At 36.3% G+C, this 16,341-nt stretch overlaps 1 protein-coding gene across 2 annotated transcripts in view; it reads left to right on the top strand.

Moving 5' to 3' along the window:
• PTPRO (protein tyrosine phosphatase receptor type O) overlaps window positions 1-16,341 on the top strand; it is a 226,598-nt gene that overhangs the window by 187,585 nt on the left and 22,672 nt on the right. For both annotated transcript variants that reach the window (XM_043968139.1, XM_043968138.1), the window contains 5 exons: window positions 3,930-4,011; window positions 6,713-6,803; window positions 8,107-8,183; window positions 9,105-9,239; window positions 11,503-11,625. In XM_043968139.1, the coding sequence (XP_043824074.1) occupies window positions 3,930-4,011; window positions 6,713-6,803; window positions 8,107-8,183; window positions 9,105-9,239; window positions 11,503-11,625 (508 nt within the window). The remainder of the gene's footprint in view (window positions 1-3,929; window positions 4,012-6,712; window positions 6,804-8,106; window positions 8,184-9,104; window positions 9,240-11,502; window positions 11,626-16,341) is intronic.

Below are 16,341 nucleotides of genomic sequence, written 5' to 3'. Positions count from 1 at the left end.
ATGGCTTTCAGGTAGTCCAATAATTCTTAAATTTCCCCTCCTCTATCTGTATTTCAGGTCAGTTGTTTTTCTGATGAGCTATTTCACATTTTCTTCTATTTTTCATTCTTTTGACTTTATTTTATTATTTCTTGATGTATCATGGTGTTACTAACTTCCACTTGCCCAGTTCTAATTTTTAAGAAATAATTTTCCTTGGTGAGCTTTTGTATCTCTTTTTCCATTTGTCCAATACTGCTTTTTAAGGAGTTCTTTTCTTCAGTTAATTTTTGCTCTAAAAATTGTCTTTTACATCCTGCCCCCTTTTTCTTCTGTTATACTACTTTTATTGCAGAAGTGGAAATGGACCACACTGGATTGGGGTCATCCAACTGGTGATGAACCACTCTTAATTAAGTTGGTCCAGGAAAACAGAAACAGATAGCTGTTGGGATCACATCACATCACATCAAATTCTTTCCATCATGGTAAAACCTGGTAAAGCTTGTGTTTTCAATTGGCATATTCTTTAAATAGCTAGATTCACCCCTAGCCCTTCACAAAGCATCAGAATAAAAGTAAGGTTTAGAGGCTTAGAGACTTTCCTCCACCAAGATTTCTCCTATATATACATAAGCATTGTACAAGATTCCTTGAAAGAAATGACAAATTTTACCATATTTTCCCTTTAACATATTTATGCTCAAGAAGCTCCAGTGACTCCCTTTTACCCATAGGATAATATACAAACTCTTCTTCCTGTCATTTAAAGTCTTCCACAATCTGACTCTAACCTATATTTTCATTTTGCCCCATATCTGAAAATGTCTCATTCTACACCTCTAGTCCTTCATTTTTCTTCCAAGAGGTAGGAAGCATGATTCATCATCAGTCTTGATGATTTGTCATTGCATTGGTCATAGTACTTAAGTTTTTTAAACTTGTGCTTCTTTGCAGTGCTGTTGTTACAATATAAATGTTCTGGTTCTGCTCATTTAACTCTCTGCTAGTTCATACAAACCTGAATCCATCTTTTTTGTCATTCATTTTGAGGCAATTACATTTTATTATATTTATATGCTATGATTTGTGTAGCCATTCTCCAGATGATAGGCACCATTTTGTTTCCAGTTTTTCCTACAATAAAAAAAATGCTGCTATAAATATTTTTTGTTCATATGGTGTTCTCTCCTTCTTTCTTTTATCTTTTTTGGAATACATATATAGTGGTTATATTACTGCATCAAAAGGAATACATAGTTTAGTGACTCTTGGGGCATACTTTCCAGAATTGTTGAACCAATTCACAGCTCCCTATTAGTGCTAGAGTATGTTTATCCCCCTCTACCCCATATTCTGTTTAGAAAATGTCATTTTCCTTTTATTAATTATCTTTGCCAATATGATGGTTTAAAAATAGAATTTCAGAGTTTTAATTTGCATTTCTTTTATTATGAGTGATCTGGAGCATTTGCATAAGGCTATTTATGGTCTGCATTTCTTCTTTTCCCACCTATCTCTCCATACTAATTACACATTACTTCTTATAAATTCCTCCAGCAAAACTGACCTACTTGTATTATTCATTCATGACATTTTATTTCCTTCATATTTACCTTTTCATAAACTATCCCCATGTCTGGGGAAAACCCCTAACTTCCTTCAAACTCAGCTTCAATGTGACCTCCTTCAAGAAGTCTTTCTTGATTTCCTCTCTCCCAAATCACCCCTCTTTATTTATTTTTATATGTCCTTTTATCTCATTTTATCCTCATAACAACCTTATGAGGTAGGTGCTGTTATTATTCCCATTTTACAGTTGAGGAAACTGAGGCAAATAACAGTTAAGTTACTTGCTCAGGACCATATAGACCTGAACTCGTGTCTTTTTGACCCAGGGTTCAGTGTTCTATCCACTGTACCACCTTGGTAATATCAGTTGAGGCATGCAATGTGTAAGTTTATGCTTGCACACTATGATTGCCACTATTATGGGAATGATCCAATGCAAAGTCCAAGTTGAAGAAGGACTCAGGTGGCAACATCCTCCAGATACTCCTATTTTTCAATGGCATTATATAGATTCAAGAACATTCAAGGGCATCCTGACTCACATTCTTAATCACTCAAAAGAGACTGGACTAACTCTCCAGTTAGGAAAAATCAGGTGTTGAAAATCTTTAGATATCTTCCATCATCATGTAGAGCTGAGATAAACATGGGAAACATATAAAGATGAACGCAGGCTTCAACAGAAGAAATGGAGTGGATACAGTGGCTATTAGAAAATGCCAAGTTTGTTTTCTAATTACCTTAAGCTTCTCCAGGAAAGCAAGGCCCATTTTTTAAAAACCAGTATTATTTTGTTGGTGACTAAGAGTAATGAAACACTGCAGTCTCCGAAGAATTCTAATTCAAATTCTCCCAAAGAGCAATGGAGAGAGGCATGATGGTGTAAGGGCTAAAATTCTAGCTAGTCTGTCTAAAATATCTAATGAGTGGTCGCCAATAAATTATAAGCTTTAGCAAGAGTTTAGACTTTTAAGCATTTATTAAGGAGAATAAGAATTTGGTGAAGAGAGAGAGAAAGGCCTAGATTCATCTACCTCTTAAAGGGAGAGCACATTTCTAGTTCCATTCTCTACCAGAGTCCTGATGAAAGAGTGAGAGAGCCAGCCTCTCCCTGTCCTCCTCCCACAAGCAAACGTCACTTCCAGACGCCAAAGAAAAGCCAAATGGCTTGCCCTCAGATGCCTTCTCCTCCTGGTAGAGCTTTCCTACAGTAAATCTCCAGCAGGTGGCATCATTCCAATCGTTACAGTGGACATGAATGCATCATAACACATTACAAACAAAGCATTGTGTAGATGGAGCTGTATAGAAGATGCTATCAAAGTGTATGAGCAAAGACAAAAATGGGCCAAGAAGACCAGAGTTCTACTAGAGTCTGCTAGCTATGCCACCTTGAACAATTTACTTAACCTGTCTGCCTTAAAGGAGATAATAATAGCACCTATCTTGCAGTATTCTTATGAGGATAAAGTGAGATAATATTTGTAAAATGCTTTGTAAACCTTAAAGTGCTATATAAATGCTAGCTACTACATATATATGTTTGCATATGTACATATATAAATGGAAATATTTATTGGCTTCATTGTATCTATATATATATATAGAGAGAGAGAGATGTGTATATGTATATGTGTATGTATAGATACACACATACAGATACACATATACATATAATCTAGAGATATACAATAAATATGGGATATGCATTAGAAATTTTCCTAACTCAGTAAAGGACTTGTCAGGATTTGAACTCTGTTGCAAAAGCCTTTAAGAAAATAAGATTAACTCTGTGCCAAAATGAAGAATCAATAAAGAAGTGGAAGTACATGCATCTATATAATATTCATATTTATTTATATATTCACATGTTTTTTAAGCACAAGCACTCAATAAATGCTTGGTTCCATTTTGCCTGAGTTTCTATATAATTCATTTCATTAATGCTGAATTTATAATGAGTCGACAACATTGCTGGGGTTCTGAAGGAATGTTTTAACCAATAATGTAGAAGGTAGAAGGGTAGATTATTTCATTTTATCAGATCAAGGAATAGCAAGGGTGACATGATAGGGGAAATATAAAAATATCTTTTCAATTCTTAGCCATTTCAGTAATAAGTCCTTCCAAAGAGGTTGTTGAAAGATAAATATAAACTAAGAAAAATGGTGAGAATGGAACTTTTAAGAGTATGAGTCATCTTATAGAAATCGTGGAAGTTCAATATTATAAGTTCTATATTTATCAATCACGAAAGATTGAGACTGGAGCAGGACCGTACCATTGAATGTAGTGCCTTGGTCATTACACTCATTCAAATACACAATACTACATTGTAACAACATTCCATTCTGTTATTTTCTTCGTGCTTAACAAAGCCCTGTTCAGTTGGATGACTTTGATGCCTACATCAAAGAGATGGCCAAAGATTCAGATTACAAATTTTCTCTACAATTTGAGGTGAGTGTGATACAATAATTCAACTCAATAAGAAATTTACATATATATGGAAATGTGTATATAGCTTTTAATTATCTGTTAATGTTGATGATACATAATGAAGAGAAAGGAAAAACTTTATATTCACTATTGGATGACTCCTGATCATGGAATGTGAGGAGGCTGGACTTTGCCAGCCATTCTCTTTTCTCCTCCTATGTAGCCAGACCTAATACCTATTCAGCAGCTAAGTGTCCCTGGGGAGAAAACAGTACCTTCAACAGAACCCATCCCCCTTTACCAGTAGCCATTGACTTGCTTTAGCCTGAGGGCAGAAAATTGGGGGGGGCTCACTTTTACCCTATTTTGATACTTTGCTTTTTTTTTTTAATTAAAAATCAAAGTCATGAGGTTCTTTTTCATTTGATTTAAACCCCCCATCAGGAAAAAGCCTTACACTTTGGACTGAAGCAAAGTCTCTATTTTACAGGTTTAATCTAGTCAACAAAAATTCATACTTAAACAGAAAATAGTAAGATGAATTTATAGAATACAAGAAGCTTTGGAATCAGCTTCTGCCTCTTCTACGCAGAGAGGGAGGAGGAAAAAGAGACTCAGTCTCACGGCCAGATACCTGTTATTTCAGATGGCACTCAAAACACTCACTCATCACTAGCTCCAACTGTATCATTCTGGCTGGTGAAAGAAGAGACAAAGCTATTCAACTCCATCATTCAACTTTCCAGTTTCTGGACTTGAATTGCAAAATGCCTACTTAGAGCTCCTCTCTTTTTTGACTTTCATTCAAATCTACACTCAGGATCTCCCTGTAGACCTCCTCTTTCCCCATTCAGATTGTATTGTCTCCTGCATGGATTATTTCAGTGTATGCCTTATGCAGCACTTTGTCCGAACTTTGTTTCTTTCAGTTCAGTGCACGAATGACTGAATTTTTCAGATATAAATTTAATGGTTTCTCTACAACTGATGATGAAAACAGATTGTTATAGAAAAATGGGAAAATTTGTTATATTTTACATTCATTTGTTTTCCTTCTACCAGAATCCTCTGACTGTTCTTGGAAAGTTGAAGCTTAGTTGCAGCTCATGCCAAGTTTTTTCTAGAATTTGCTTCCAGTGTTTTTTGCTGTTTTACAAGGTGTTACTGCTCATAAAGTTCTTCCATTCTCTTCCGTAGTTTTTTTAAAAAAATATCTCCCTTAGCTGCCATCTCTTTCCACTTGGCAGGGATACCAAATGTTTACTGGTAAGGGGGATTTAGGAACTCTTCTTACCCATTCATTCTGTGACAGTTTTATATGACATAAACTTTTGCCAGAAATGGTGATAATCAGGATTGACATCACTGGGTTGTGTTTTTTTTCATTTTTCCATTTAATAAAAAATGAATGTTGCAGTATTACAAAAAACATGCATGGCCCCAAAGAAGAGATATGAAAAGATACCTCCTCCCACTATTTCTCAGAGGTGGGAAAGCCATGGTTATAGAACATTCATTGTTTTTAGGTTGTTAAAGCATATTGAATGGTTTTGCTAGTTGGTTTTTCTCTTCCTCTTTTTTTTTTAGTGAGGCAATTGGGGTTAAGTGACTTGCCCAGGGTCACACAGCTAGTTAAGTATTAAGTGTCTGAGGCCGGATTTGAACTCAGGTACTCCTGACTCCAGGGCCGGTGCTCTATCCACTGCACCATCTAGCTGCCCCTCTTCCTCTTTTTAAAAAAAATATTCTTTGTTCTGTGAGATGGCTGTCTGGGAAGAACAGGAGAGGCATATGGGAGAAATTTGATGATGTTAAAATGATAAAATTATTTCTAAACCATGCTGATGTATAATCACAATCATTTTCATGGTGGTCTTGTTTATGTTCATCATGAGCACTATAAGGCAAGAGGATCAAGGTCATATGATGTGATTTTCTTTTGTGGCCTTTGGCCACATGTTAATACCAACTCTGACAATTTCTTTGTCTCTCCACAGAGAACCTCTAAATCATTCTTCATTTACTTGCAATTACTTCTTATTTTCTGGCTTCATTTATCATAAGAATAACCATACTGATTTGGTTCAGTTCTACTTTGTGAATTCACTGGTCATTAGACAAAGAACTCTCATTTAGGGAGGCTCTTAAAACTGTGAGATCATTAGCATACTCTGTGCTCCTTTTCATCATTCCACCTTGATCCCAGTAGAAATAGAAAGGAGCTATAGAGTAGTGGGGACCATTTTTTTCTTTTGTTTATTTTTCTCTGTTTTCAGTTAGATTGGTCCACAGACAGCAGACCACAGATATGGATACATATATTCTTACATTTCCCTTGGGAAAACAATGAAACAGTGTCCATATCTATACTCTCTAATTTTCAAGGACACTAGCCATCATTCCCAGTTATTTAGCAAAATGTCCTTATTCCTAATCCTAACCCCTGCAATGTAAAGGGTACATAAATCCTCTCTATCTTCTTGTAGATCCTAACTTCTTAAGCTGTGGATCATGACCATATGTAGTATTATGTAACTGAATGTGTAAGTCACAAAAAAATTTTCAGTAAATATTTGATTTATATATCTATTTTATATACTTATATACCAAGGGTCGCATAAAAATTTCTTAGGTGAAAAGGGAAAGATAAAAAGCCCTGTTGTAGATAAACAAAGAAAGTTTCAGAATATAATCTCAGAATTATCTTCTCTGTCATTAATAGGAGTTGAAGTTAATTGGACTGGATATTCCACATTTTGCTGCTGATCTTCCACTGAATAGATGTAAAAACCGTTACACAAACATCCTACCATGTAAGTGTACTGAACATTGTCCCAGTCATACTGGTATATCTCAAGCGCCAAAAGGTTTTTGTTGTTGTTATAGTTGGAGGGGTGGTTTATTTTTAGCAGCTTAATAGATTTTCTTAACTATGACAAAGTCATGTCTTAAACCCCTGTCCCAGTTTAGAATTTTGCTGGATGTTTATAGATTTGGTAACAAATAGTAATTAATGAGTGGTATTTTACTAAAGGAAGTTTTCAATACCTAGTCCTGGTTGAAAACATTAAGTTAAGGCTGAGATTAAAATAAGGATCTCCATAACAGTTGATATTTATTTAACATATCAAGAAGGAACAAGTTAAAGACTGCTGGTCAAAAATTACTTCTTACAACTGACAAGCTCTGCTCAACCTGAGCATTTTTGCAATCACAGTTGTATTTTAGGAAAGGAACACAACATAAACCTCTTACAAAGGCACTTTTGTAACTCCTGTCATACCCAAAGAGTTAGATGGCATTTCAAATGGCCATCTCTCCTCAGGAACTGGTCAAAAGGATAATATGTTTATAAAATTTTAAGAAGACATGAAGTTGGTAGGGATTCATAATATATTTGGATGGTAAAATCAGGAGTCAAAAAAGGCTGAAACAATGACAAGTTTTATAAGTTGAGATTTAATTGTATTAATATATTAATAAAGACAAATATAAAGTTTTCATTTGGGTTCAGAGCATCAGTTGTATAAATTGAGAATATATCAAATAAAGCTAGAAAGTTCATGTGGGGGAAATGCCCTCAAGGGCCTTAATCAACTGCAAGCTTTATATAAGTTATGTTATAGTCTTAAAATAGTGAAAACACTTGTCATTTGTTGATAATGATATAAGATGACATCTACTTGCCATATTTAAGTGTATAATTATCAGGTGGGACCTGCACCAGCATTTAGCGAAATCCCCCAATGGCTCCATTACTAGAATGACTGGTACAGTGGTAGGGGTCTGTGATCATAATAAGGCCTGAGAAAAATGGGAGAACCAGTGCTAAACAGAGTCCAAGACTGATGGATTATGGGAAAGACAGGGAAAACAAAATTCAGTTAGTACCACAGAGTTGATGCTGTGTCCAAAATCAAGCTGCTTCCTGGAAGTTTAGGTCTTTATCCTGGAAACATGTGCCTTGCCCCAGCTTTTGCTCATATTCCTTCATGGTCCTGAAGTTCTCATTGACTTCTGCTGACTTAGTCCACACTTATTGAGTTGAGGACTCATATAGCAGCCATCTTCCATGAAGAATTGTGAATAACTCCCCTCCTTTTGGTATCTTTACAGATGACTTTAGCCGTGTCAGACTAGTTTCCATGAATGAAGAGGAAGGTGCAGACTATATCAATGCCAACTATATTCCTGTAAGTAAAGAGAATCAGCAAGCAGAAATGATCAGAAATATCAGAGGACATATATGTATATGCATACATATGTATGTGTGTAGGTATAGTCATACATATATAGGCATAGATATGAATATACACATACACACATATGTACATATATACACATATACATGTGCACACATACATATACATACACACACACACACATATATATGTACACACCTCCATGGGGAGGTATAAGGCATGGGTTTCCCCTATGGAACTTTCAATTTAGGAAATGTAAGGCACACATTCAGATAATATAAAACAAATTGAAATATTATAAAGTGCTGGGAGATCAGATGACAGAAATGGCATGTCCAGGAGGAAAAAAGAAAGAAATGTTTCATAATTCTTCTTCCCTCCCTATTATTTAATGGACAAAATCCATTTTCTTTTTCAGGATATAGAGTAAAAAACAAATGAACAAACCCTATACTCTTTTTTTTTCCATTTTCAAATATTATCCTAACAGACTTTTAGTATGAGTTGAAATAGGGGATGATGCCAACAGTTATCTCTACTTTTTGTGATTTTTCAAAGCCAGGGATCTGAAATAGCAACATCTGAGCCACTGGGATGCTACCCCAACCAAATGCTCAAAATGACTGTAAAGACAGAAATTGTTGTCAGGCTGCTATATATCTCAGAGACTTGGAAGCAATACTGAAAACCCTATCGTTCCACACAGTCATTTAAATTAACCTAGGTGGCTAGCTAACAAAAACATTTTTAAAATTTAACCTTTAAAAAACCCCAACTATATGGCCAGAGTCGGATTTTGTTTTTAAATCAGGTCTGCCACATTTCAGCTACAGGTGCTTATAATTTGTCCATTCCCACATTAGTGTTGGCAACAGCCTATGGCATAATGCCTCTACCACTTCTTTTAAACAGGGGTATAATTCACCACAGGAGTACATTGCGACACAGGGACCCCTCCCAGAAACCAGAAATGATTTTTGGAAGATGGTTCTCCAGCAGAAGTCACAGATTATTGTCATGCTCACTCAGTGTAATGAGAAAAGGAGGGTAAGTATCTAAGTTCTGTTTTAAGTGTGGGGAAATCAATCAGAATCTTTCAGTTTATATTGAAAACGGGGCTTATGTGTATTTATATATGTATATTGTTATATTACACATTATTTCTATATTTATTATGTATCAATATGCTCTATGTTATATATTATAGTATTTAGACAAAATATAGTGAGTATTGGGAAAAGAAATTTCAAAATGAAATCCCATTGATAAAAATTTAATTATAAATTTGGGCATTTGGTTTTGGAGTTTTGTTTTGTTTTTTAACCAAACACACCAGAACCTGTTCATCCAAATGAGCCTTGTTGCTTGCAAAGCAACCACCCTCGGAGGCTATACCAATTTATTCAAATACTGCTACCATTGGTCACACAGCACAGAGACTCTACTTCCAGAAATGTCATCAGTCAACTGCTGAAGTAGATCACTTTTGTTACTTTGCAGTCCCACCTTGTTTCTGGCCCAATTACAAATTGCTTGACCTGAGTAACCTTCATATTCCCCAGAATCAACTTCGATTTAATTAGGCTATTCTTCAGATTCCAGAAATACAGACTACTTGATCCTTGTAAATCTATGACATAGGCAGTACAGATTTATTATCCTCACTTTACATATCAGGAAACTGAAACTTGCAGAGGTTGAGGACTCTCCCCCAGTGACACAGATAGTAAGAATCTGAAACAAGTTCCACTTCCCCATTTTTATCAAGGGGACTTCCATCCTTCTATAGTTACCCACTTTCACAACTTTACAATCATCCGTTACTCTTCACTCTTCCTTGTTTCCCACATCCAATCATTTGCCAAGTCTTATTGAGCCTACTTCTTCCACATCTCTCACTCCTTACCTTTCTTTCCACTCACACAGCTACTACTCAAGTTCAGGCCCTCATCAACTCTTGTCTGGCCTCATTTCAGTAACCTCCTAATTGAGTCTCCCTGCCTCCAGTCTCTCCCTTCTCTGAAGCATACTCTATGCAGCTGCCAGTGATTGTACATGATCACACATCGTGCATGTGGCTCCAGGGGCTATCTACTGCCTCTATGATGAAACATGGGCTTCTCTATTTTCTTTTAAAAACTGTTCACAATCTGCTTCAGCCTCCTGTTCCAGACTTATTGCATGTAATTCCTTGTCATGTATTCCATGATCCAGCTAAATGGATAGACTTACTGTCCTTCACACTTGCCATTCCATCTGTAGTCTCTGTGCTTTTAAACAGGCTGTCCCATGCCTGGAGTGCATTCACCCTTCACTTCTGCCTCTTAAAATTTCTAGTTTCCTTCAAAACTCAGCTCTAGGATTAACCTCCTAGGTGACATATTTCCTGATTCTCCCCAGTTGCTAATGCCTGCCTGCCTCCCCCACCAAAAATTACTTTACATCTTATGTGTTTCATATCTCTTTATATTTGTATGTGTTATTTCCTTCAATAGAATCTAAATTTCTGGAGGGCAGGAACTATTAAATTTTCATCTTTCTATACCTAACACCTAGCAAAGTTGGTGGCACAGAGTAAATGCTTGACAAATGCTTGCTGATGGGCTGATTGACTCTAAGACCAGTCATCTCTCTGAGGGATCACTCAATACCATGATGACACATTGAAATAGTGAAGCTTGTATATAAAGAAAAAGCTTTGTAATCTATCAGTGTCACATAGCACGATCCAATGGAAGGAGTGAAAGCTAAAAGACCTCAATACAAGTCCTAGTCTCTGCTAATTAATAGCTGCTAATTGCTTTCTGAATAAAAAGGCTCTTTTCCATGGTTCAGTTTCCTCATCTATAAAATGAGGGAAGGGGTTGACTAGATGACCTTTGGAGTAACTTCCAGGTTTACATCTATACTTTTGGGATAAAAATATTTTAAATACTAATTATAAAAGTTAAAAGTAACTAATTTACCTCGTCCTGTCTGTTTTGCATTCTTTCTAATTATACCTTCTCTCCTTATCATACAACCCTACATATAGAACCAAAAGGAATCTTAAGGCCACATAAACCAATCCTTTTATTCTACAGAGGAGGAAACTGAGGTTCAGGGAAGTTAAGGGGCCTTCATCAAAATCAGAAGTGGGATTCCAATCTAGGTCTTTGTTCCTTTTTAAGGTGAAGTCTGAAGATCAAAGAGGAAGAGAATCAAATAAGATTATAAATTTCTAGTATTTTTTCAAAATACTTTGGTATATTTGTTATCACTCATCCTTATAGTTGTTCTGAAAGTGAATGTCCTTTTATTTTTGTTCCAGGTGAAATGTGATCATTACTGGCCCTTTACTGAAGAACCCATTGCTTATGGAGATATTACAGTGGAGATGACCTCTGAAGAAGAACACAGTGATTGGGCCTATAGAAGTTTCCGAATCATCTACGTAAGTGGTGCTTACCACACATTTGGGGAATTCTCTGCAATTATCAGGAGAATAGACTAGCAATCAATCAAGACATTGATGCCTGTAAAGTTTGGAATATAAATTCTTCTATAATATATTCTCATAGATGAACTTTAGCTTCACAGTTACATTACATTCAATACGGATTGGGTGGCATAGATTCATTCATCAGTCAATCAACAAGCATTTGCTAAGGGCTTTCTACACACCAGAACTGTGACAAACTCTGGAATTAAAAATAAGAATCTAAAACAATCCCCACCCCCAATGAAATGTAAATCAGAACATACAAGATAACTACAAACATCACGGCACTACCAGATGGAGAGAGGCAAGGACACTAGGAAAGGTCTCCCGGAGGAAGTGGCATTGGAGCTTAGTGTGAAAGGAAGTCAGGATCTATGTGTTGGAAGTTTAGAGGGAGAATATTCCAGGCCTAGGGAACTACTTATTTAAGGGCGAGGAGATGTGAGATGGCAGATCCTGTGTGAAGAACAGGGGCAAGCCAGTATGGCTTCACCACACAATACTTGAAATGCAAAAAGAATGGAAAGAGGAACAGGCCAGGTGGTAAAGAGGTTTAAATGCCAGGCATTTGATCCTGGATGTATCAGGGAATCACTGGAATTTAGTGGGGCAAGGGGTATGTAGGAGGAATGACATATCAGTTCTATGCTTTAAGGAAATCTTTTTGTCATCTGTGCAGAGAATGGATTGGAATATGTAGAACCTAGAAGTAGGAAGACTAATTAGAAGCTTATAGATATAGTACAGGCAAGAGGTTTCTAGAATCCGAACTAGGGTGGTGGCTATCTGAAACATGTAAAACAGAAAAGCATTACACTATCTAGTAAATGATTGGATAACTGGGGTGAACAAGAGAGAAGAATTGGGCTGATTTTGAACCTATTATGACTGGAAGATTAGTGGTGCCCCTCAACAGTAGTAGGGAAATTTGGGAGAAGGTAGGTTTCTTTTTTCTGGGGAGGTGGAGATAATGAGTTTTGTTTTGAATGTGCTGAGTAATAGATTTTGGCATCCTGTTTGAGTAGCCCACAAGGCATTTGATTTAAAATATGCAACAGGTGATTTGGGACCATAACTTAGGAAAGAAGCTTGGGCTAGTGGGGGGGGGGGGAGAGAGGGGGAGGGGGAGGGAGAAGGAGAGGGAGAGGGAGAGGGTCATAGGCTCATCAGATGAGATCACCAAGTATGAAAGTATAGAAAGGAAAGAGGAAGAGTGAGAATCTGGACACTAGAGTAGGGTCAAGTAACTAGAGGTAAAAAATGAGGAAGAGGTACTATAATAGGGAAGAAGGAACAGAAAGCTATGGGTTAGATAAAAATCTAAAAAAAAAACACCTATCAAACGACTCTTTGCATGTCTACCGGAAAATGAAAATTGATGTTCAATCATCAAAAAGCAATTATATTTCCTGTAGTTTTATTTTTAATGCTAAGTATATCTTCCACTTTCCAGTTCCTTCTACCTCTAAATGTATGATCTTATAAATTGAGCTCTTTGTCATTAGATCTTCCCTCTCCCCTTCAATTCCTCCTACATATGGATACCAGGTTCATTTTCCTAATGTGCAGTTTTGATTATGTGGTCAAATGAGATAATATTTGTAAGGTAATTAGCACAGTGCTTGGAAAATAACAGGCTCTTAATAAATGCTGGTTCCTTCTCTCTCTCCTAATTATGTGAAAGTTGTAATTCATATATGTTAGATAGGAAAGATACAATATTAATGAAAACCTCCTGTTTCCCAAGAAATCCCTAATAACCAGGAGATTAGTGTGTATGCTATCATACTCAACTAAATCTATGATAGGATAATGACAATAATAATAACAAACTAAATAATAGGTCACATTTACATAGCATTTTATAACTTATGAAGCACTTACTTTCAAATAATCCTATGAAGTAGGTAAGTAGTACAAATATTATTATCACCCATTTTACAGATGGCTAAATTGAATCCCAGAGATTAAACAACTTTCCCACCCTAATATAGCTAGTAGGGAGCATAGCCAATACAATTTTCACTCCTATGTAGATCATTTTCCAAAACATTAACCTTCAATCTTTTGATCACCTACTTTAACACAACTATTACTCTGTCTTGATTTACTTTCCCAATGAGAAAGCATACATTCTAATACCATGTGAATAACTAGGTGAATAACTAAGTACATACAGAATATACACCAAGTAGATGGAAGATAACCTGAAAGAAGAAGCATTAGCAGCTTGGAGGACTGGGAAAGTCTTTGAGCTGAGTCTTGGGAAGAAAGTGTTGCAAAATGAAAAGCATATCGAGTGCACAGAATATACTAGGCATGGGAGATACCCAATGCAAAAGCACAGAAACAAGAGATGTTGTGTTTAAGGAACTGCAAGGCAGCCAGTGTCATTGTAGTGGTAGATTGTAAAAATGCTGAAAAGCTAGGGAAGGGTAAACTCTGAGGAGCTTTAAATGCCAAACGAGATTTTCTGTGTTATTCAGGAGACAGTGGGGAGGCATTGTAACTCATTGAGCAAAGGTGACATAGATCTATGCTTTGGAAAAAATACCTATCACCTTGGCAGCTAAGTGGAGGGGGGATTGGAGTAGGGAGAAACCTGAGTCAGGAAACCCAGTTAGAAGGCTACTGCAATACTCTAGGTAAGAACTGATGAGGGCCTGAACTAGGGTTATGGTTGTATGAAAGGAAAGAAAGATACGTTTATGAAAGATGTTGTAAAGATAGACATAAGAAAATTTGGCAACATATTGAGTAACATAATGAGAAGTCAAGAATGACAACAATGACACCCATGAACCTGGATGAATGGAAAGATGGTGGTGCCCCTCAGTGGTAATAGGGAAGTACAGAAGAAAGTAGGGGGTTGGAGGGCTTGTGGAGGGAGATGAAAGATCATAAAATGAGATGTTTCAGATATGTTGAGTATGAGATGCCTTTGGCATCCAGTTTGAGATGTTCACAAGACAGTAGGAGATGCATGACTATAGCTAGGGAGAAAAATGAAAGCTGAATAGATAGAAAGTGAGTTCTTTAAAAGCAGGGACTGTCATGCTTTTTCATCTATATCCCCAGCACTTGGCAGAGTGCTTCATACATAGTAAGCATTTAAAAATGCTTGAATCATTCATTCATTCACACACGTACATATCAGGGAATCACCTGCATAACAAGGATAATTGATAACATGGGATCTGATAAGATTACCAAGTGAGAGATTATAAAACAAAAAGAGAAGAGGGCCCTTATGGGACAACTTACCCCATCATTCCAGTCTTGTCCAGTCTACTGTTCTAATACATTATAACCCAGCAGATTACTAACTCACTTTCTGTCTTCTGGAATATTATATCTCCTATGCTGGAGGCTGTATAGTGGCTAGAGCAGGAGAGTTGGAATGAGGGAGACTTAGGTTCAAGTTCCACTTTTGATACTTGCTAGTTGTGTAACCCTAGACAAATCACTTAACCTCTCTGTGCCTCAGTTTCCTCATCTGTAAAATTAGAGAATTGAAATGGGTCACTAAAATCCTTTTCAGCTTCTAAATCTATGATCATATGAATTGTACTCCTTGTGCTTAGGACTCCAGTTCTTCCTTCACATGGATGCCAGAATCATCTTCCTAATGCATAGCTCTAATTTTGCCATTCACCTGTTCAAAAGACTTTAATATCATTACAAAGGTAGTCAATCATGTTTGTAGAAATGAATTGGATTGAGTCAATAAAGTAGAAAATATAATAAAAGGAAAGTATTCATTAGGTTGCTCTAATGCCTTCTCTCTCTTGAAACAGTCCTGTTCAGCTAATTATATAATAGAAACATTACTCATATTAGAACTTAGTGAATATTTGTTGATTTGATTGCTAGCTTCAGTAGAAAAATCAATAGGACTCTTCTAAAAGGTTGACAGTAATGATAATTTTTAATGCATTGGTAATTTAGTAAAATATCAAGCTAACAACAAAATAAGCACTGTATTTGGTGATATATTTCTTTCCAAAAGTAATTCACTTAGCTAATATTAGAAACATCTCATCAGTGATATAAATTAGTGCTCTTGATACTAGCTTTAGAAGTCATCAGTTCCCTTCTTCACTAACTCTGGGGGAAAGACCATTAGATACAAAACAACAGCTTGGCCCTCTGAAATCCATTGTGGGCTCTGGGAAAGAATATTGTGGGAAGTATGGAATATATCCTTTTCCCATGTCACAGAGTCAATGTGTTACCCAGATCACATAGGAATTCCTCTGACTTATTTTAACATTAGATAGGAAGCCAACCAGAATTTTTTAAAGGGAAATGACATGGTTAGATTTGTTCAAGATAACCACAAGATACATATTTTTTTCAAAGATATAATTTTGGTGGTTGGAATCAAATGAGGGCAAAAATGTTAATGACAATTACTTCAAAGTCCTAAAAATGAGGATAAAATATTAAACCAGCACTTTATTTTTCCTGTGATATTTATACACTAATTTTTTCAAATTAATTTAGTGTAAGAGTGTACCCTGAAAGCCTGGAATAAATAGAAATTAAATCTTTCAACTCTCTGTATGATGGGTGCTGATGTGGCAAAGTTCACTGAGAAATTATCATCACACTCAAGTATCCAACACTTGAACACATGGGAAACCACAGTGGAAGAATGAGGGGACA

The sequence above is a fragment of the Dromiciops gliroides genome, chromosome 5 (genome assembly GCF_019393635.1).
Source record: "Dromiciops gliroides isolate mDroGli1 chromosome 5, mDroGli1.pri, whole genome shotgun sequence".
Taxonomy (NCBI): domain Eukaryota; kingdom Metazoa; phylum Chordata; class Mammalia; order Microbiotheria; family Microbiotheriidae; genus Dromiciops; species Dromiciops gliroides.
Note: the sequence above shows the minus strand (reverse complement) of the source record. Positions and strands in the feature narration are given on the sequence as shown.